General features: G+C 42.8%; 1 protein-coding gene across 1 annotated transcript; it reads left to right on the top strand.

The window, feature by feature from the left end:
- The first annotated feature begins 667 nt into the window (after positions 1–667).
- Positions 668–7257, top strand: LOC144602931 (uncharacterized). The gene is made up of 4 exons (XM_078416054.1): positions 668–778; positions 3656–3708; positions 5667–5770; positions 6338–7257. The coding sequence occupies exons 1-4, from the start codon at positions 668–670 to the stop codon at positions 7255–7257; spliced, it is 1188 nt and encodes a 395-aa protein (XP_078272180.1).
- Positions 7258–24193: the final 16936 nt, after the last annotated feature.

Raw genomic sequence — 24193 nt, 5'->3', positions numbered from 1 at the left:
GAAAGATTGGAGCGGCCAGGCTTGTATACACTGGAATTTAGAAGGATGAGAGGGGATCTTATCGAAATATATGATTATTAAGGGGTTGGACACGTTAGAGGCAGGGAAAATGTTCCCAATGTTGGGGGAGTCCAGAACCAGGGGCCACAGTTTAACAATAAGGGGTAGGCCATTTAGAACGGATATGAAGAAAAACTTTTTCATTTATAGAGTTGTAAATCTGTGGAATCCATTGCCTCAGAAGGCAGTGGAGGCCAAGGCATTCAAGAGAGAGCTTGATAGAGCTCTTAAGGATAGCGGAGTCAGGGGGTATGGGGAGAAGGCAGGAACGGGGTACTGATTGAGAATGATCAGCCATGATCACATTGAATGGCGGTGCTGGCTCGAGGGGCCGAATGTCCTCCTCCTGCACCTATTGTCTATTGTCTATTGTCTATTTTCACAGACTAGGATTGGGTTGAAACTCAACCAATATTTACATAAAATAGTCGAACGTGTTCCTCTTCAGTGACGTTTGATATCCGGAGCAAATTCGTGGGTGAAATGAAATTGAATATTTGGGGAAAGTGAGGCGAAAGATGTGCAACTAGGCTTATCTTTACGTTATCTCCACCACCAAACTCCCGTGGGCGCTTTCTTCTTCCGGCTTTGTTGAATGAACGGATAAATGGGTAGTCTTAGTGCAGTCAAATACGTCTGCATTTCATTTGGATTTGAATACGAGGAGGCACCGCAATCTACAAGTATCAGGTTTTTGAACCAGCCCGCACAATTGCAAGTAGCGCTATCATAGATGAGGCCCTTACTCGGGTCTCCACGATATCCCGCAGCTCCGCACTTGCTCCCCCTCTCCCCAGCCGTAACAGGGACAGGGTCCCTCTAGTCCTCACCTTCCACCCCACCAGCCGTCGCATACAGCACCCAATCCACCGATATTTTCGCCACCTCCAACGGGATCCGACCACAAGCCACATCCTCCCATGTCCACCCATTTCCGCTTTCCGTACAGTCCGTTCCCTCCGCATCTCCTGGTAAACTTGCCACTTCCCACCCAAAACACCCCCTCCGCAGGTACTTCCCCCTGCAACCGCAGGAAATGCAACACCTGTCCCTATAACCCGCCCCCCCCCCCCCACTTCGACTCCGTGCAAGGACACTGACAGTCTTTGCAGGTGAAGTAGAGGTTCACTTGCTTCTCCTCCAACCTCATCTACTGCATCCGCTGCTCCCGGTGTAGACTATTATATATATGCGAGACCAAGCGCAGTCTCGTTGATCGTTTCACTGAACACCCCCGCTCAGTCCGTCTAGACCTACCTGAGCTCCCAGTTGCTAAACACTTTAACTCCCCCTCCCACACATTGACCTTTCTGTCCTACTAAGAGATTAGTATGCAAACTAAGAGATTAGTATGCAAACTTAAATCACACGGTATTGTGGGTTCAGTATTGATGTGGATAGAGAACTGGCTGGCAGACAGGAAGCAAAGAGTAGGAATAAACGGGTCCTTTTCAGAATGGTAGGCAGTGACTAGTGGGGTACCGCATGGCCCAGCGCTGGGACCCCAGCTATTTACAATATATATTATTGATTTGGACGAGGGAATTGAATGCAACATCTCCAAGTTTGCGGATAACACGAAGCTGGGGGCAGTGTTAGCTGTGAGGAGGATGCTAGGAGGCTGCAACGTGACTTGGATAGGTTAGGTGAGTGAGAAAATGCATGGCAGATGCAGTATAATGTGGATAAATGTGAGGTTATCCACTTTGGTGGCAAGAACAGGAAAGCAGACTATTATCTGAATGGTGGCCGATTAGGAGAAGGGGAGATGCAACGAGACCTGGGTGTCGTGGTACACCAGTCATTGAAAGTAGGCATGCAGGTGCAGCAGGCAGAGAAGAAAGCGAATGGTATGTTGGCATTCATAGCGAGGGGATTTGAGTATAGGAGCAGTAAGGTTCTGCTGCAGTTGTACAGGGCATTGGTGAGACCACACCTGGAGTATTGCATAGTTTTGGTCTCCTAATCTGAAGAAAGACATTCTTGCCATAGAGGGAGTGCAGAGAAGGTTCACCAGATTGATTCCTGGGATGGCAGGACTTTCATATGGGGAAAGACTGGATATACTCGGCTTGTACTCGCTGGAATTTAGAAGATTGAGGGGGGATCTTATAGAAACTTACAAAATTCTTAAGGGGTTGGACAGGCTAGATGCAGGAAGATTGTTCCCGATGTTGGGGAAGTCCAGAACAAGGGGTCACAGTTTAAGGATAAGGGGGAAGTCTTTTAAGACCGAGATGATAATGTTTTTTTCACACAGAGAGTGGTGAATCTGTGGAATTCTCTGCCACAGAAGGTAGTTGAGGCCAGTTCATTGGCTATATTTAAGAGGGAGTTAGATGTGGCCCTTGTGGCTAAAGGGATCAGGGGGTATGGAGAGAATGCAGGTACGGGATACTGAGTTGGATGATCAGCCATGATCATATTGAATGGCGGTGCAGGCTCGAAGGGCCGAATGGCCTAATCCTGCACCTATTTTCTATGTTTCTATGTTTCTATGTCCTGGGTACCCTTCATTGTCAGAGTGAGGCCCAGCGGAAATTGGAGGAACAGCACCTTATATTTCGCTTGGGCAGCTTACACCCCAGCGGTATGAACATTGACTTCTCTTACTTCAATTAACCCTTGCTTTCCCTTTCACTCCATCGCTTCCCCTTCTCAATACTCCGACCAGTCTTACTGCCTCCGACCACATGTTATCTCTGCTTTCTTATTACATTCTCCCAGTTAACAATGACCTGTACCTAAATGTTCCTTGATCTCCATTCCCTTTATCCTGTTTTCAGATCTTACACTTCCTTATCTGTGTATCTCCCTCACCCCTGACATGAGTCTGAAGAAAGGTCTCGACCCGAAACCTCACCAATTTTCCTTCTCTCCAGAGATGCTGCCTGTCCGCTGAGTGACTGCAGCATCGTCTGTCTATCTTCTGCACAATCGTAATCCTACTTCGAAATCAGAGCACATCGTTCTCCACCGTTCACTATCACGGATATAGTCTGAAGAATGGATGGGACCAGGAACGTCACACTTGCCTGTTCTTCAGGGATGCTGTCTGACCCGCTGTCACTCCAGCATTTGTGTAACATGAACTTGTTCTTTCTGCTATGTTTTCCGTGTTGTAGTATTTTTCCCTTTTACTGTCTTGCAGAATCTATGTGTAATAGGCACTATATGTATGAATTATGAGTTTGTGTGTTTGCCTGAGTCTATTTACCAGCGGTGCTGTTGCACGCATGATTTTCACTGTACCAGTTCCTCAATCAAGTTGTGGAATACACTCCAACTGTTTGGACGAGCATTGAGGGCAGAATCCGATGTGACGTCTGTGCCCGCTTTTTCCGGTTTCAAGTTGCTTTTAAATTTACGTAAGCATATAAACGTAAATACATAGATTATCAGATTTTCATTGTACCCTGGTAAATAAAAATAAATTAATATGAATCTTAACATGGTGTCCTGCAGATCTTGTAGAGAATGTGTAGAGTCAGGATGTGTAACATCCACGCAGGATATTTCTTTGTCGTCCTGCTCATTTTGGTGCAGTATTTGATGCCAACGGTCCATTTGAGTTGTTGGTCAATATTAACTGCAGATAGATGATGGCAATGGGATAAGCAAGTCTAACATCGCCGAATATCAATGGAAGTTGGTTTGTTAAAACTCTTGTTGAAGATGTTTATGCCCTGGCTATTCTTGTTATAATCGTGTAGTAAATGCTGCTGAATGTGTTTGTTCAACTTGGTGTGACTAATTCCAATCATTACGCATCACTCACTGATCCGTGCCTCTTTTCTGTTTAAATACGACCCTAGTTTCAAAGCTGGAGAGTTCGATGTTCACACCCCCGTCAAGAGCAGTTTACTCATTCAGATTATGGGACAGCCGGTCATCATACAGATAGAGAATATATACTATCCCATTCTCGCAATAATTGGCGTTCCCGGTAAGTCTGTGAAAAAGTCACGTTTAAAAGTTATTTTCCTGTTTACTTATTTCGGCAGTCGGAATAATTGCACTACATGTTCATGTAATTCGCGGACGTAAAGGATATAAAATTACAGAAGTATACATTGTCAGGAAGTCTGGGATGCAGCAATATTCATTGTCTATTTATTACATAATTTATTTCTGATTTTTATTTATTGTGAATCTTATGGACACTTGACCAACGATCAGCAGGAGATCCAATAGCCGAATGAACGGTAACTTAGATATTTTTCGAAGCTGGTCAGAAAACCAACTAGTCAAGAGTGAAGAGCGTTTGTGTATGATATGCACCACGAGCGGACCAGTGAAATTCTTAATTGCAGCTGGAAATCATGCCTGTAACACGATCAAACAGGACCATTAACAAAATGACACAAAAATGAACCTACAATAATAAATAGTACAATAAATTAATAACCAGTCACACAAAGTAACCACAATAGTGCAAAGTCGAATTCAAAAGTGTAAATAAAACCAAATTCAAGAGAATATCTTTCTTGCCGAGGTAGTGGTGAATGTTGTGCAGTCCGTCCAGGAGCTTGATTTTTGCTTGTAAGAAGCATTTCGTGAACCTGGTGGTCACGGGTTTCAGCCTTTTGTACTTGGGATTGTACGGTATTTTTCGACCACAAGATCGAAAAATCAAAAGATCTCCCTCTCTGATCAGTTTAGTTCGCTTTTTATGACTGTAAGATGTTTATGTTGTATTCGATTAATTAGTCGATCGTGTATTTTATAGAACTGGCAGTGCCTCGGGAGAACTCAGTGGATAAAGCTTATGAAAGGAAAATGCTTAGATATGTAGATTTGGTGTCAGAAGTTAAGCAGCGAGGATGGACAGCAAGGGTATATCTGGTATGGGCGGGTTATAGGGGTTTCATAGCGAGGTCGACCGCGTCGCTATTTGGAGAGCCAGGAACTCACGGACCGAGTTTGTTTCAGGCGGTAAAGGAAATGTCAGGCAGCAGAGCAAGGCAGTATTGGATTTGGTGGAGTAGAAACACTGGCAGTTGGGGGCAGAAAGGAAACGTATAACACGCGATAAGTGTATTTCTTTGTAAGTGTATTCTATACAAATGTATCCCGGCTTTATATGTGGGGTTGATATTGGTGGCGCTGCGATTGTTTAACGGAGGGTTAGGATAAGTGTTTGAAAGGATGCGAGTGCTTAGCAACTCCTTGAGTGTTGAAATAATCTTCTGTAGTTTCCTTTGCCAAGTACTGTAGATATTCGCATAGTTAGATGTTTAGTAGTGCATACTGGTGGCATAGGTGGTTATGAGTGGGGTGGTTCTAGCACGCCAGAACTAACTATTCAGCCTTCCCGAGGTGTCGGGGTCCGAACTCAACGAAACACCAGTGAAGGGAGGTGCCCATTTGATAACCCCAATTATATACTAGCATCAACAAGCTTAGATGTTGTGTGCTTGTTAACATGTAGATAGCTTATTAGTTAATATGGAGTTAGTTATTGCCCTACATGATAAGTGCGTAAGGCTGTTTAAATACTACTGTGGCATTGGGCTTGGATTTCTTGGTTGAACGCTTATCCTTGTGTTATAACTTTGTGCTTTAATAGTAATTTAGGTTCATTGTTTCTGATTTCAAACTTGAAGTGCTCTGATTGCTTACCCTTGCCAAAACGACGCTGTTCACTGCGTCCACTTTGTAACGCTGCTGTGCAGTAGCGTGCAAGCAAGTCTGAAAGTAGCTGTCGGAGGTGAGGCAGGTAATTTGTAGAGCTAATCAGTCGATCGTTTTACAAGGCATCAGACGTTTTGAGAAATAAAATGTACTTTAGTTAAGTCTGAGAGAAACAGAGTAGGACAAGACGTCGGACAGGGTATGGTGCAGTTTACAGATGAAGACTATTTTCCCCTTACATCATTTCTGCCTTGGATGTCGGTCAGTGAAGACTCATTATTCTGCAAATTGTTTTGTACATCTGTGAATCTTTGAGTTTCACTCATTTTGGAATCGAAGAATCAATCTAAGAAGGAGGAAACTAAATAACAGAGAAGTGAAGTGACAGATAACAGGTGCAACCGGTCACTTTTCAGTTCTAAATAGTTGCTGTCTTTCTTAAAGCTGCCGACTTTCTACATTGACGATTGCAGCGTAATAATATGATTGACAATGTAAAACACCGTGTAAAAACACCGTTATAAGTTCTCCACTCTTACCATGTAATGCTGCATATTGAAAGGTAAATCACAAAAAAGGAGAAATCTCTGTCGACTGAACTTTGAAGAACCTGTGTAATTATACCCTTGTTGTCTTTTCGCAGCTAATCTGATGGCGATCGTGATTCTCTGCCGCGGAAAATGCGGTCTATCGAAATGCATCACGCGTTATTTGGTGTACATGGCAGCTGCCGATCTAATGGTTCTGATATTTGAAGTAATTTTGTATGAGATAAAAGATGCCTATTGGCCATATTCATTGCTCAATTATACCCCTGTTTGCAGCGTTAATCTCGCGCTGTTGTTCTTTTCTATTGATTGTTCGGTCTGGTTAACTGTGGCTTTCACCTTTGACCGACTTATAGCTATTAGTTGCCAGTCTCTGCGAACAAAATACTGCACTGAAAAGATCGCGGCAATAGCCATTGCAATTGTGTGTTTATTGAGCGCTTTGGAAAACATTCCGATCTTCTTTGTTTATGAACCTCGGGAAATACTTGATGGTCTGCCATGGTCATGTTATGTAAAATCAAGCTTCTACACCGACCCAATGTGGATCGCATTTTTATGGCTGGAAACTATTTTATGCCCATTTGCACCTTTCATTTTGATCATGCTCCTTAATTCTCTGACAACCAGGCACATCGTACGGGCTAATAGAGTGAGGAGCGCTCTCCGAGGAACCATCAGTCACACCGATCCAGAAATTGATAACCGTAGGAAGTCAATCATATTATTGCTGGCAATCTCAGGCAATTTTATATTCCTATGGATGGTGCTTTTTATTTGTCACCTGTTTGTGTACTTTACCGACACTCAGTTTTTAGAAGCAAATTACAATGACCCTTTCACTATTGCGGAACAATCCGGATATATGCTGAGCTGCTTAAGTGCTTGCACAAATACTTTTATTTACGCAGTGTCTCAGGGTAAATTCAGAGAGGAATTGAAGAATATTGTTAGGCGTCCACTAAGTATATTCACTAGTTTAAAATACATAATTTATTTTAATCACCCGAAGTGAATTTGTTGTTCACGCGGCGCATCGGCGTGAGCCCCCAGAGGAAAGTCGGACAGTCAACATCTTTCTCACATTTCATTCGGCACTCTTCCAACACCAGACCATTTCACGTGGAATGAGAATACACGTGTTATTCCGTCCTACCGACACTTTAAGTCAAATTATGTGAAATCATTACCAATTTTCTGGTCTGAAATGAAATAAATTCGACAAGACAGTCTGAAGAAGGGTTTCGACCCGAAACGTCGCCCATTCCTTCTCTCCTGAGATGCTGCCTGACTCGCTGAGTTACTCCAGCATTTTGTGAATAAATATCTTCGATTTGTACCAGCATCTGCAGTTATTTTCATACACGACAAGATTAATTATAGTTTTGTATTGATTTAATCGGATTACCTGTCCTTAATTTGTATTTAAGGAGAAATCCCGTAAAATTCAATTTCTGTAAGTAACGTACTTTGAAACCTGATAGAAAAAATATCAATGGACCATTTGATAGAATGGGTTTGATACTTCCAAAGCTGAAATCATATATGATTTTAAGTGTTTTCTTGGCTGGAGAATCAAAACTTAATTGACAGACTGGGCATTGGAATTGAACCGTGACTCACAAATCCCATTTGATTCCATCTGGTGTTGTGGGATGTCCAAAGAAGGAACTGCAAATGCTGGTTTACACAAAATGACAAATATTGCTGGAGTCACTCAACGGGTCCGACAGCATTTCTGGGGAACATGGATAGGTGACGATTCAGATTGAGACCCTTCTTCAACTGGCGTTGTGGGATATTAAAATCAATGAATGTGAGGACTGTTGGATATGTTTCTCATTTGCTGTATGGGATGTACATAGTATAACATCTGCCCGAAACATATATAAGTGTAAGGTTCCAATGAGCCTTTACTTTATCTATAAGTGATTACGAGTGAGATATGCATGGAAAACACTGGGTGGCGCCAGCAACGGACGCCTCGCCAACAGCCTGTCCGACCTTTCCTTTATTATTGTCTGTTTGTATGTGTCAAATGTATGTCTTTAGTGTACTTTAGCTTGTTTTATGTGGGGTGGGGGGGGGGGGTGTGTGGAGTTGGGGGAAACTTTTTCTAATCTCTTACCTCGACGGAGATGCGATTTTTTCCGTATCGTATCTCCTTCCGCACTGCCGCCTAACATCGAGGAGTGGGCGGTGTTTGCTGGAGACCGACTTCGGGCAGCCAGCCTGCGGACTTCCCATCACGGGGCTCACGATCCCTGTCGGGGTCGACCTTGGGGCTCCAACCGTGGGTGCCTGTGGACTTTAACATCGCGGACTTCGAGACCGACTTTCGAGAGCTCCAAGCCGCAGGAGCTTCGACCGCTCTGACGTGGGAGCCTTAATCGCCCCGACGCGGGAGCTTCGATCGCCCCAGCGCGGGATCTTCGACCGCCGGCTGTGGGGGCTTCGATCGCCCCGACTGCGGATGTTTCGACTGCCCCGACCGCGGAAGAATAAAAGAGGAAGCTGATTGGACTTTATTGCCTTCCATCGCAGCGAGGAATGTGGAATCCGCACTGGTGGATGTTTAGGTTTATGTTAATGTTATGTTAAATTTTATGTAGTTGTGTGTCTTGTTGCTGTGTGGGTGATTATGCATTAGTTCATAGAGTGTTGTTGCTAATATCAGTGGGCAGAGGAAGCTAAGGGATCTGTTTCCACCAAGATGTAGTACAGACGCCACAGGAGATCCTTATTGCCTGTGGCTATCAAACTGGAAAACTCCTCCCCCTCAGGCCGTGAGGTAGACTGACTCCAACCACCCCTCTCCCATCCTTCTCCAATCTTTGCACATCCCCAATTTTTTCCACTCGTTACTTTAATTTAATGTTTCACGTAATTTAATGTTTTATGATTTTTGGCAGACCAATCTCCCTCAATTTCCCTCCTGCGATAAATAAATTCCTATGATATCGTCTCATATCGTATCGTAGTTTGCAGATACCGATTACCGCACACAGGATGAACGAATTATTCATGGCACCTTGGCACGAAGGCCCATTCATGTTGGAGGAATGAATGAAACAGTGGCGAGAGAGGATAGTGTGCGAGGGAATTGTATGTTGGACCGTTATCCCGAATCTGTCTTTCACGTGGGGTCCAGTCTCGCTGTTAATTACTGCTCAGATCAGGAGAGCACATTGAACAAAATGTTATAGATCAGAGGTGTGTTTCTCAAACACTTTCTTTATTGAAAGCCTGAAAATACCAGAAAACACTCTACGAGGACCCAAAGTAGACAATAGACAATAGGTGCAGGTAGGCCATTCGGCCCTTCGAGCCAGCACCGGCATTCAATGTGATCATGGCTGATCATTCTCAATCAGGACAGTATCCCGTTCCTGTCTTATCCCCATACCCCCTGACTCCTCTATCCTTAAGAGCTCTATCTAGCTCTCTCTTGAATGCATGCAGAGAATTGGCCTCTACTGCCTTCTGAGGCAGAGAATTCCACAGATTCACAACTCTCTCACTGAAAAAGTTTTTCCCCATCTCCGTTCTAAATGGCCTACCCCTTATTCTTAAACTGTGGCCCCTGGTTCTGGACTCCCCAACATTGTTTCCTGCCTCTAACGTGTCCAACGCCTTAATAATCTTATACGTTTCGGTAAGGTCCCCTCTCTTCCGTCTAAATTCCAATGTATACAAGCTTAGTCGCTCCAGTCTTTCAACATATGACAGTCCCGCCATTCCGGGAATTAACCTAGTAAACCTACGCTGCATGCCCTCAAAGTCAAAGTCAAAGTCAAATTTATTTGTCACATACACATACACGATGTGCAGTGAAATGAAAGTGGCAATGCCTGCGGATTGTGCACAAAAAAGAATTACAGTTACAGCATATAAATAAAGTTAATAAGTTACTATAGTGTAGACAAAAATTTAGTCTCTGGGGTTATAAAAGTTGACAGTCCTGATGGCCTGTGGGAAGAAACTCCGTCTCATCCTCTCCGTTTTCACAGCGTGACAGCGGAGGCGTTTGCCTGATCGTAGCATCTGGAACAGTCCGTTACTGGGGTGGCAGGTGTCCCTCATGATCTTGCTTGCTCTGGATCTGCTCCTCCTGATGTATAGGTCCTGCAGGGGGACGAGTGTAGTTCCCATGGTGCGTTCTGCCGAACGCACTACTCTCTGCAGGGCCATCCTGTCCTTGGCGGAGCTGTTCCCAAACCAGACTGTAATGTTGCCGGACAGGATGCTCTCTACAGCCCCAGAGTAGAAGCAACGAAGGATCCTCCGAGACACTGAATTTCCTCAGTTGTCTAAGGTGGTAAAGGCGCAAGAATATCCTTCCTCAAATTTGGAGACCAAAACTGCGCACAATACTCCAGGTGCGGCCTCACTAGGGCCCTGTACAACTGCAGAAGGACCTCTTTGCTCCTATACTCAACTCCTCTCGTTATGTAGGCCAACATTCCATTGGCTTTCTTCACTGCCTGCTGTACCTGCATGCTTCCTTTCAGTGACTGAGGCATTAGGAAACCCAGATCTCGTTGTACGTCCCCTTTTCCTAACTTGACACCATTCAGATAATACTCTGCCTTCCTAATCTCACACTTATCCACATTAAACTGCATCTGCCATGCATCCGCCCACTCACACAACCTGTCCAAGTCACCCTGCAACCTCATAGCATCTCACCCTATTCCTCACAGTTCACACTACCACCCAGCTTTGTATCATCTGCAAATTTGCTAATGGTACTTTTAATCCCTTCATCCAAGTCATTAATGTATATTGTAAATAGCTGCGGTCCCAGCACCGAGCCTTGCGGTACCCCACTAGTTACTGCCTGCCATTCTGAAAGGGACCCATTTATCCCCACTCTTTGCTTTCTGTCTGTCAACCAATTTTCTATTCATGTCAGTACCCTACCTCCAATACCATGTGCTCTAATTTTGCCCACTAATCTCCTATGTGGTACCTTGTCAAAGGCTTTCTGAAAGTCAAGGTACACCACATCCACCTGCTCTCCCCTGTCAATTTTCCTAGTTACATCCTCAAAAAATTCCCGAAGATTAGTCAAGCATGATTTCCCCTTCGTAAATCCATGCTGACTCGGAACGATCCTGTTACTACTATCCAAATGCTCCGCAAATTCGTTTTTTATGGGCTTCCGGTGGCGCTATGCTCTGATAAAGCCACGCGTCAACTAGCTCCGAAGACAATCCGATCTTAAAGGGGAAAGAACGGGACGGGTCCACTGAAATTTGCCGATAACTTTCAACGAAGTGTGAGTGAAGTAATCAGAACGTGACTCCTACCGTTTATATGTCGATAAGTCGCACTCCCCCGTTAAAAACTGCTGCAAAACGAGCTGGCAAGGCCAGGCTGCTGGAAGAGGAATCACGTCAGATGGAAGCATCAGCCTCAGCCTCAATTCCAGTGCCGACCCAAGAAGAAATTCCCAAACAGTCCCGAAAGCCACAGCCTAAAAAAATTGGATTGGAGGAATTTCGAACCATAGTTGGTGAGGGGCTTTTAAGTATGAAGGATGATTTTCAGGAAATGAACGATGAATTAATATAATTGAAAGGATTGAATGGAGAAATATCAACTATCATCAGTGAGAAGTTATCATCAGTAAAGAAAGAAATATGTGAGAGTATGAACGAACATATGGTGGAAGTAAACTCTAAACTACAAAAGCTGGATTCCGACTTTACCAGTAAGTTGGAGCATATTACTACTACGGTACATCAACATGACGAGGCTATACGCGAGTTGGAAGTTCTAGCTGAGACAAGCGCTGAAACAACAAAAAGGGTATTAACGGAGACTCAACGCCTATCTGATCTACTAGCGAAAGTAACCGAAAAATGCATTGACTTAGAGGGTCGCTCTAAACGTCAGAACCTAAGGGTTGTTGGAGTTAAAGAAGGCCAAGAGAAAGATAAAACCCTTTGTGATTTCCCTGCTGAACTCCTACGGGATGTTTTGAAACTGGACACAAAACCTTTGCTGGATCGAGCCCACAGAGCACTGAGAGGTCGGCCAGCTGCTGGCGCTCCCCCAAGGCACCTGATATTAAAGGTACACTACTCTCACGTCTTAGAAGATATTTTGTTCGGAATGTTGTACCCGGCCAAACTGCGAGTCACCTACAAGCAGACAGAAACCTTTTACACTGATCACAATAAAGCATTCGAATTCGCCCGAGAGATTGAAAACTCGCTGAAGGGATGAATACCACTCCATGGCTGTAATCACTGGCAGAGAACTGATTGGGCTATAAGGCGTTATAATTTAAAGTTCCAAGACCAGTGAATAAGCTATATGGCTATTAATCTTTACTAACTACTATTAATAAAAAATATTATTAATCACTACCAATAAGAAGTTCAAGTAACACTTGACTAATGTAAATTTTACTGTTAACATTTAACTAATACACCCTAGGGGGGAAAACTGGCCTATTTTGGATTAAATTCCTTTGGGCCTGTCCTGTTTATTTCCCCTTGCTTCTAAAACTATATATTTTTTTAAACCGGAGCTAGTATTAATTTTGTCACAAGCTACGGAAGTCCTTAATTTTTTTGCCACCATAGGGTGGCTTTCACTAACTGCACTAATTGTAGTTATAGTTTTAGATGTTTCTTTTCTTTTCCTGCACTCTTTTAACTCTCTACGTTCTTATCTTACTTCTAATTTTTTTCACTATATTATTATTAAGTATTTATATCATTTTGGGAGATACTTTCGGGTGATACTCCGAATAGCACAAAAGACCACCCAACCTGCACTCAAGAAGAATGCGATGGTTCGTGTGACAAACCATTTACTTTATCATAGACCATTTAATCTTTAAGATGCAAGATACTACTACGAAATCTGGGGATAAAGGTATTACATTTTGTAGCTGGAATGTCAAGGGCATTAATGAACCAATCAAAAGAGGTAAAGTACTTTCACATCTAAAATCAATTAATGCTGATATAATGTTTCTTCAGGAAACCCATCTCAAAAACGTAGCACATAATAGATGAAAGGCAAATAGATTGACAAATTATTTCATTCATCATTCTCCTTTAAATCAAGAGGGGTAGCCATTTTAATCCGTAAGGGTATACCATTCAAGCTTCTCCCCGTGACCTGCGTGGGGTTTCTCCGAGATCTTCGGTTTCCTCCCACACTCCAAAGACGTACAGGTATGCAGGTTGATTGACTGGGTAAATGTAAAAATTGTCCCTAGTGTGTGTAGGGTGGTGTTAGTGTGCGGGGATCGCTGGGCGGCGCAGACTCGGTGGGCCAAATGGGCCTGTTTCCGCGCTGTATCTCTAAAATCTTTAAAAATAAATAAAAACTCCGTAAATTAGAAGACGAATCCACAATTCATAAAATCAGATCAGACAACGGAGACTTGCTTAAATTACCCAAGGACATTAACGAGAGATTTTTGCAATTTTATCAGACATTATACTCATCAAACATAATAGACAGCCCTGCGAATATGCAAAACTTTCTGCTGAAATGTAACCTGTCTGGTTTAAATGACGATGAGAGAAATTTACTGGGCGCAGAAATAACTACGAATGACATTGAAGAGGTCATTAAGTCTTTGAAAAATGGGAAGACTCTTGGTCCTGATGGCTTAAATAATGAATTTTATTTTAAAAAATGTGATTTGATCTCTTCACGTTTGCAAACTGTATATAGTTACGCCTTTAAACAACAGAGATTACCACAAACTCTGACTGAATCAACAATAATACTTATTCCTAAAAAAGATAAGGATTCTGAAGACCCTGGCTCATACAGAGCGATAGCTCTTTTAAATACTGATCAGAAGATATTAGCGAAAATCTTAGCTCATAGATTAAGTCTAGTTATAGATAAATTGATACACCCCGACCAATCAGGCTTTATAGCTAAACGATATTCATTTTTCAATTTGAGACGCTTGTTCAATATAATATATTCAAATAGAATATTAAACGAAGATTTAGCAATCATTTCGCTAGATGCTGAAAAAGCATTTGATCAAGTAGAATGGCCCTATCTTTTCTCAGTGATGGAAAAATTTCAATTAGGTGAAAATTTTTGTTCATGGGTGAAACTTTTATATACATCCCCAACAGCTAGAATATTAACTAATCAAATGCTGTCATCCAAATTTCATTTATTTAGGGGTTGTAGACAAGGATGCCCACTATCTCCGCTTCTATTTGCCCTCGTTATAGAACCACTTGCTGAGAGTATTAGATCAAATCCAGACATTCACGGTTATAACACTAAACATACAACCAATAAAATTTCTTTATATGCGGATGATGTATTAATATGCATTACAAATCCTGAAATTAGCATTCCGAATTTATTAAATCTCATAACTCAATTTGGTTCATTTTCAGGTTATAGAATTAACTGGTACAAAAGTGAAATTATGCCAATAATGGAGCAAAATCTGGCCATACTTCAACAATTTCCTTTTAAAATTGCCTATGAAAAGTTTAAATATCTTGGAATTTACGTGACTAGGAAATATACTTCTTTATTTAAATTAAATTTTCCTCCTTGACTTACTAAATTACACAGAAATATCCAATTTTGGAAAATACTCCCTATATCATTAGTTGTTCGTAGTAATGCTATAAAGATGATCTTTCTTCCACAACTACTATACTTATTTCAAGCAATTCCGATCTATCTTCCAAAAAAGTTTTTTTTAAAAATCGATTCAATTATTACTAATTTTATTTGGGACTACAAGACTCATAGAATAAATAAAAGACATCTATGTAAGTCTAAAACTAATGGAGGAATTGCCTTACCTAACTTCTTATTTTATTATTGGGCGGTTAATATTAAAAATATAACCTGCTGGTTGGATGACACTGATGAACAACCGGATTGGTTAAAGATGGAGAAAGAGGATTGTTTACCATTTGATATTGGTGCGATCCTCTTAGCTCCAATAAATTTAAATAAAAAAACATATGGAGGTAATCCCATTATACATAGTGTTATCCGTACCTGGAAACAATTAAAACTTACTTTAAAACTGAGTAAATTATCCCCTTTCCTCCCTATTGCGAATAACCCTTCTTTTAAACCGTCTCTCTTAGATAGAGGCTTTGCTCAATGGAAAAGTTATGGAATTAAAAGGGTGGGAGATCTTTATCATAAGGGAACTTTTCTTTCTTTTCAGGATTTACAGCAGAAGTACGGATTACATGTTAATAATTATTTTAGATATTTACAACTTAGAGATTATGTAAAATTACACATGCAAGAATATAAATTTAGAGGTCCAGAAAATCTTGATGTATGCCTGAATCGACATTATAATTCAAATAAGTTAATATCCTTTATTTATAATACTCTCCTAGATACTGACATTCCGTCATCAGAATCATATAGACGAGCATGGGAGGACGAATTGAACCAACTCATAATGCAAGATATATGGGATGAAAGTTTACAACATATACACCAATGTTCATTAAATACTAGACATTCCTTAATACAATTTAAAATAATACATAGACTACATTATTCGAAAACGAAATTAAATAGGATTTTTCCTAGTATCTCTCCTATTTGTGATAAATGTCAATTTCAAGAAGCTAATTTAACTCATACTTTCGTAACTTGCATAAAAATGCAAAATATCTGGTTGGATATTTTTTAAATAGTTTCTAAATTTATTGACAAGCAATTGGATGTGGATCCGAAATTAATAATATTAGGATTATCAGAACATATTACAAACTTTACAACAAGTCAGGTACATTTTCTTGATTACAGTTTAATAACTGCGAAAAAATTAATACTTACATTTTGGAAAAAACCAATAACCCCCACAACTAAAATGTGGATTACGGAAATGACAGAGACCTTGCATTTGGAAAAAATAAGATTTGCCTTAATTGACAAACCTGATTTTTAAAAAAAAAATATGGTCTCCATTTATTGAATTTTTAGAAAAGTAAATGGGTTTGACACAGGACTAAAATAAAAAATTTAAATTAAAAGTTGAAACTTGAGTTTAGGGTTGGATGTACAACTGTGGTTATTGTCTCCCGGATCTACCCCCTTTAATTTTTATAGCTATAACTCTTTTTTTAAATTTTATTCTTTATTTTTATTTTCTCTCTTTAAAAATTGAAAAATTAAGAACTTTGTAACAAATTTGTCCTTTATTACCATCTGTACATATGCATTTTTAAAAAAAAGAAGAGGAAGAAAAAAAAGAAAAGCAAGATCTCATGCTTCAACTACTACCGTCCGGTGGTCTTGACATCCACCATCATTAAGTGCTTTGAGTGACTGGTTGTGGAATGCATTAAACCAGCCTACCCGTGCAAACTTGATAAACAACAAAATGTTTTAAATTAGTATCAGTCGTTTAAATAATCAGATTTAGCCAGATTACCTCTGCTGCTGCTATCGACGCCTACTGCATAATAACTACCAGAGAAGTCGATTACTATATGGATATTATATTGTTATTGTCTATCAAATAAGAAGAATTCTAAGAACACACATTTCATTATCGATTAGTATATTCCGCTTCCTGCAGCAAGTAATTTTCAAATACCCATGCATACATGTGTGCTTATCTAAAAGCCTATTGAACGAGACTCTCCTATCTCCTTCCATTTCCATCCCTGGTAGGGCGTTCCACGCTGCCACAGCGAGAAGTTACAAATTCCACCTAGGTAACATTCGAGGTCAGAATTGGACCTGGTTGTCTGATAATATTAGGCCAAGTCTCCAGTTGTTGTGCCTGTGCCCAACTTACCAAAGCCGATAGACAGACATAGCGATGTTGGGAACATGTATGTAACTCTATGTAACCGTGCAATGCAGAGGGCACTATTGTGCTTTGCAATCTGGATATAGTCTCTCTTCAAAGTAAATGGTTGAGGCTAGAATTCCACGAGTATACACGTGTTAATCGTCGAGGTGCGCTCAAACATTCTGTCGGTAGGGAGCGATCTTGGGATTAATTGACAGCAACTATTTCCAACTCCTAAAACTAGCAACATCATGATGGAAATGAACCATCTGAAAAAAACAGACATTAAGCAGTTTCTAAAATGCAAGCCACGAATTTAGACATTTAGCTGAGATTGTTGGGATGATGGGATATCATTACCCATGCAATACAGGACATTGACAGTGGAATATACCCGTGCATTATGTTCATAAATAATAGGAGCATAATTAGGCCATCCGCTCCCATCAAGTCTACGCCGCTATCCCATCGTGGCTGATCTATCTCTCACTCCAAACCCCATTTACCTGCCAAAATGGCGGCGCTGCCATAGCAGCTGCGGCTTACCTGCGGTCCATTTGTCATTGTGTTTTTGTTGTTTTTTTGTCTTAATTGTAGTTGTGATGTCGTGTTTTTGTGTTTGTGTACTGTGTGTGTATGTGGGGGGGAGGGGGGAACTGTAAAATTGTAAATATGTGTCCCTTCCGAACGGAGACCCGACCTTTGTTTTCTGGGCCGTGTCTCCGTTCCTGCTGCGGCCTACCATCGGCCCAATTCCTGGAGCTGGCGGCCTCCAGGGCTCTGGTTCGCTGAGCCCGCGGACCGGACTTACCATCAGCGGAGCCGGCCGTCTTCGGAGGCTGCGGGAGCGGCTGCGACTCGCCTTAGGCTCGGGCTGCGTGGATGCCGATATCGGGAGCTCCGGCAGCGGCAGCGTGTTCGCCCGCCCCGGATCGCGGGGCTTGGGCCGCGGACATGTCACCTTACGGCGCGGCCTAAAATATGCCGCGGGATTTTTGTCTGCTGGGCGGGGGCTTCAATGTCGGGAGCAACGACCGCCCCGACGTGCAGCAACAGCGGCAGCGTGTTCGCCCGCCCCGGATCGGACTTATCATCGGCGGAGCCGTCCCTCTTCGGAGGCTGCGGGAGCGGCTGCGACTCGCCTTAGGCTCGGCCCGCTGCGGACCGTCCGGCGCGGCCTGCAACCACAACAGCCTGACTGTGGGAGAAGACGGCAGGAGAAGGGAAAGACATTGTGGCCTTCCATCACAGTGAGGAGAGGACTGGAGGAGACTCACTGTGATGGATGTTTCTTTGATGGACGTTTCTTTTTTTGTGTGTTTTTGGGGTTGTGTAATTTTAATGCCTATTTAATGCTTTTATTGTTGGAATGTGGGCGACTGAATTTCGTCCAATATTGGATGACAAATAAAGCTATCTTGAATCTTGAATCTCTTATTCCCATAACCCCTGAATCCCGTACTAATCAAGAATTGAACTATCCCTGCCTTAAAAATATCCATTGCTTTGGCTTCCACAGCGTTCCATGGCAATGAATTCCACAGATTCACCTCCCTCTGACGAAAGAAATTCCTCCTCATCTCCTTCCGAAAGGAACGCCCTTTCATTCTGAGTTCCACACCTGTCCCGCTGGTGGACACATCCTCTACACACATACTCAAAGACTGACTCCAGTTTGCAAAGACTAGATCCGTCCCCACCCACTCTTCCCCTAGCATCAATTCACACATACTCAGAGACTGGCTGGAGTTTGCAAAGACTGGCCCCCACCCCCACCCCTCTGCAATCACCAATTTGCACATCCTCACAGAATGACTGCAGTTTAACAATAGAAATTGCGGTGGTGGAGAGGCTATTCAGAAAAAAGAAAAGCCAGTAATCTCCAGGACCGGACAATGTTTCCCTCTCTACCCTGAGGCTCTGTGCCGATCAACTGGCACCGATCTACACAGACATTTTCAACCATTCCCTGCAAGCCTGCACTGTCCCTGCCTGCTTCAAGGACTCCAATATTGTCGCTGTACCCAAAAAGACAACGATCACTGGTCTTAATGACTACAGACCTGTCACACATGAAGCCATTTGAAACACTTGTGCTGGCCCAGCTGAAAAACATCACAAACCCCCTGCTGGACCCCCTGCAGTTTACATACAGGGCTAATAGATCGGTGGATGACGCAGTAAACCTAGGCCTGCTCTTCATCCTCCAGCACCTAGACCGCAAGGAGACCGATGCCAGGATAATGTTTGTGGACTTTAGCTCTGGTTTTAACACCATTGTGCCAGAGCTACTACACTACAAACTCTCCCATCTGACTGTGAACCCCTCTGTCAGTGGATCATCAACTTCCTGATGGACAGGAAGCAGCATATGAGGCTGGGAAAACACATCTTGGACCCGCAGACCCTCTGCATAGGAGCACCGCAAGGCATCGTACTCTCCCCTCTCCTTTACTCTCTCTACACCAACGACTGCACTTCTATTCTCCTCTGTCAAGCTCCTCAAGTTTGCGGATGATACTGCCCGGATTGGACTGATCCAGGATGGGGAGGAATCTGCCTACAGAGACGAAGTGACGCAGCTGGCGCCCTTGTGCCATCGCAACAACCTGGAGCTCAATGTTCTCAAGACAGTGGAACTAATTGTAGACTTTCGAAGAGTTCCCCTTCCCCTCCCCCCCACTCACCATCAACAATACCATAGTCACTTCTGTGGAGTTATTCAGGTTGCTTGGAACCATCATCTCCAGGGACTTTAAATGGGGGGGGGGCACCATCGACTCCACAGTCAAAAAGGCCCAACAGAGGATGTACTTCCTGCAGCAACAGAGGAAACACAATCTTCCACAGGCAATGATGTGATGGTCCAATTCTATACTGCTATCTTTGAGTCCGTTCTTACCTTCCCCACCATGGTCTGGTTTGGCTCAGCCACCAAGCACGACATCCGGAGGCTGCAATGGATCGTTCGCACAACTGAGAAGGTTGTTAGTTGCAACCTTCCGCACATTGACGAACTGTACACTGCAAGGGCCACGAAGCGAGTGGGCAAGATCATCGCTGACCTCTTTCATCCTGGCCACAAACTCTTTGAATCGCTTCCGTCTGGAAGGCGACGCCAGACTGTCAAAGCAGCTACAGCCAGACATAAAAACAGCTTTTTCCCACGAGTGATTATTCTATTCAATAACCAAAGTCTGTAGTCTCTTTTTTCCTCTGGTATATTTTCACCCACGTGTGTTAGACCGTAATGGTACATCCTTATTGTTTTGATGTGTTTATGCTTTATTCTTAATTGATAACTGTATGTTTGTGTTGTCATTTGTGAGCGGAGCACCAAAGCACATTCCTTGCATATGCATACTTGGCCAATACACTTATTCATTCATTCATTTATTTATTAATTCATTCATTCATAACCACTCTATCCACGATATAACGGCAATACTTTGTAATCACTCACTTTAAGAGACGGCAATGTCTGCACTGTGCGTAGCATTCAGAGGTACAAAGAAAGAGGAGCAGTATCCAGAGTTCCTGGTACAAACAGGCAACGGCACGAACTGAAGTTTAAGTGCAATTTCGCTGACGCCATTTAATAAACAAACGAGATGTTTTGTTTTTTTAAAGCATTTCCTTAACAAGGTGCAGTGTCGCCCGCCGGATATTTCTCATCGTTTATGTTATTGTGTAGGATTGTGCAAAATTGGAACGCTGGAGACAGTTTAACCCATCCTTTCACGGCAGTGAAAAAAGGCCAATACGCTCCAATGTCATCTCCTATTATTCGTTGTGCCGACAATCTTGAAGTCCTCTTGATAATCTTTCAGACAAATATATTTCAAGCATTGGTTTCTACCTCTGCTCTTGTGTAAACTGTTGCTGAATTTAAGATGCTATTTTAATGTTTCAATAAATTTGATTATATCAACACACAGGAGAAAGTGCCTGAGTAATTACATGTCAGGCACAATCAACAGAGCAATTAGATATGCGCGGTAACAGACCCTTTGTTAGGTTCTCCTTCAGAGCCACACGTTTGTTTTATTGGCCTTTATCGTCTACTGCCTATGCATTTATTACAAATTTATTTGCATTAACCCTATAGCCCATTGTTATTGTTTGAAAGATACAGCTTGGACACCGTCATTCCGGCCCACCCAGTCCATGCCGAGCATCGATCATCCGTTCACACTAGTTCTATTTCATTCCACTTTCTCGTCACTCCCTGTGCATTGAGGAAATATTATAGAGGACAATTATCCAGCAAACCCACACGTCGCTGGGATGTGGCAGGAAACCCGAGGAACCCGATGCGGTCACATGGAGAGCACGAATACTCCACATAGGCAACACTATAAGATGGAATCAAAGTCTGGTCGCTATGAGGCAGCGGCTTTACCAGCTGCATCAATGGGCCGCCCAATTTCCCTTGTACATTACACGCGATTCAGACTTCGATTAATTAGATAGATTGCTCAGGTTTCCCCCTCGAAACGAAAAGTGAGAAGCACCTATATAGTTAATGCTTCCTCAAATATATTATCCTCCAGCCGCCAAGCAACGTTGTTGTAAACTATCTCTGCTGAGAACAAATAATTCCCATTATATGGTGAAAAGTACTGGGTACATAACGTCCCGCTGTCCGAAGAAGTGTCCTGTCCCGCCATGCCACCAATCCATTTTCATCGGAGCTGCCGGTCTGACCGCTGCGTTACTCCGACCTGTTGCATTTTTTTTGTAAACCGATACCTGCAGACCCTTGTGTACAATAGTTTATCAGTCCGATCTCAGATGGGTTTAAATCCCAGTAACTGTGAAATGTTGTCTTTTGGGAGATCAATGTGAGGCGAAGCTATAAGATTTACACCAGGACCTAACAACACTAATGTGCAGAACGCTGTGAGGGTCCAGACACATAGCTCCCTGAAAGTGGCAACACACGCAGAAAGATTGGTAAAGGGGGTGTATGGAATGCTTGCCTTCATTTGGCGGGCTTTGATTACAAAGGTCACGAAGTCATGATGCAATTCTCTCACACTCCGGTTAAGGCTCACTTGGAGTGTTGTGTGCCTGTCTTGCTGCAGTGATGTGGCATCTTTGGAGTGGATGCAGATGTGTTTTACTGGAATGCTGCTTCGATTGGACTGTATTAGTTAAAGAAGAGCATGGGCAAACTTGGAACGCTTTCTCTCAATGACGAAGGACGAAGAGAGATGTGATATTAATTTATAGAATTATGAGAGGCATAGATGAGGTAGACTGTCAGAAAATTGTCTATGCTGGGATGAACTAGAGAACACATATTTAAGGTGAGAATGTCAAAGTTTCAAGCAGGTAATGGCGAGTGCCTGGAACGGGCTGCCAGGGATGGTGGTGGAAGCAAAAGTGAGAGTGTGGTGCAAGAGGCTTTTAGGTAGGCACATGGATATGCGTGGATTATTCAATATTACACTGCTGTAGGAAGCATAGAATGCGAAAAGACTAATTAATATATGCTCGTACTAAATATTCTCCCTATTATCGGTAATATAATAACATAATATCTATTTTATAGGACAACCAACGTTGCTGGCAGTTATTACGCAATAACATACTTAGCAGTAGCTAACGTGAGCAGGCTACCTTTGTTTGTTTAACTGACTGACACTAATCCCAATTAATTTGCCTTGATAATGTTTTCTCTGGAGAATATGCTGCTAACTTTAAAAGGAGCGACCTGTCAGACCACTGGCAGTAAGCGTCGATTGTCTCTGGGCATGGAACTGCCGGTACTCATCCAGGTCGAGAACATTTTCTACCCTATCCTTGTCATCATTGGTGTTCCTGGTAAGCTCTTTGTTGATCTGTACCCAAGTTTCTCTGTCGAGCCTTTACTGTCAAAAAAGTATGTGTTCTTAATAATTGCTTGAATTACTGATCCAGTTATAACCACAGAAAATTCAAACTACGCTATCTAATGTATTGCCAATAGAGTCAGTATTGTTTAGACAGGCAGATGGACAGGCAGGGATCGGATGATGTAGACCAAATGTAAATGTGAGCTTTCTTTAAATTGGCGTTATGTTTGGTATAGACATTATAGACTGAAGGACCTGCTCCCGTTCTATACCCAATATACTTTAATGATACCCTTGGTAAGAAGACTCGTTGGCCACCGAGTCCACACCGAGCATCGATCACCCATTGAAAACAAGTCTGTGTTATCCCACTTTCTCATTCAATCCCTGCACAATACGGGCAATTTTACTGAGGCCAATGAACCTACAAACTCGCACGTCTTTCGGATGTGGGAGTAATCCGGAGCACCCGCAGGAAACCAACGTGGCAAAGGCAGAGCGTTCAAGGTTCACCCATACAGGATTGGGTTGTGCTGGTGTTCTATGTTCGATTGTGTCTGTCCTTACGGCGCACCTTGCTCTGTGATCGGAAAAAGCTTTCATATTATCGATAGGGAGGGCAATTAATCTGCCAATTGTCAATAATATTGGGCGCGAGCCCTAGGTTGGAAAAACTGGTATATCTTCGTGCGTTAGTGCGATTGGATTGATTAAGTTAGGCACATTGAATGTTGCGGAAGCCACCCAATAATTTTTAAAAAGTCATAATGTTGTTATAACTTTGCCTCCAATGGAAAATCAGACGAGCTCCTGCAACGGCACACCTGCTTGTGCGTCTCATATTCGCCGGTTCCGAGCGTCACACACTGAATTAACAGGTTCCCACACATGTACGATACGAATCTGTAGCCGGTGCAGATACTTCTGACTCCATTAGCGCTGGGAAAATAAACATGACTGTAATTAGTCGTCATCGCCAAATCGAAGTGGACTGAGAGCGAATGCAGTGAATGCTGCCAACTGTGATAGGAAGGGCGGCAAGTTGGGTCAATCTGGTTTGTGTCGCGACCAACTGCAATCGGATACACCGGCTGATTTTACTTTGTCATGCTCTTCTCAATTTACCAAAACTTCTATCCTGAGCCAATGCACCAGCGACAACTTATTTGGACAGGTAATCTAACAGCCAGCAGTGTATCGCAAGTAGGACAACGGAGCACATCGCATAGAAGCGGAGCTCGGAAAGTTGCTGCCTGACAGCGCCAGAGACCCGGTTTGAACCTGACCTGGGATCATGCGTGGAATTTGCACGTGATCTCTGC

Source organism: Rhinoraja longicauda, chromosome 19, assembly GCF_053455715.1.
Source record: "Rhinoraja longicauda isolate Sanriku21f chromosome 19, sRhiLon1.1, whole genome shotgun sequence".
Lineage (NCBI taxonomy): Eukaryota > Metazoa > Chordata > Chondrichthyes > Rajiformes > Arhynchobatidae > Rhinoraja > Rhinoraja longicauda.
Note: the sequence above shows the minus strand (reverse complement) of the source record. Positions and strands in the feature narration are given on the sequence as shown.

Coding starts and splice junctions, on each gene's coding strand:
- LOC144602931 (XM_078416054.1), top strand. CDS start 668: ATGGGTAGTCTTAGTGCAGTCAAATACGTCTGCATTTCATTTGGATTT. Junction 3,709..5,666: donor ATCGCCGAATATCAATGGAA/GTTGGTTTGTTA, acceptor TCAAACTTGAAG/TGCTCTGATTGCTTACCCTT. Junction 5,771..6,337: donor TCTGAAAGTAGCTGTCGGAG/GTGAGGCAGGTA, acceptor GTCTTTTCGCAG/CTAATCTGATGGCGATCGTG.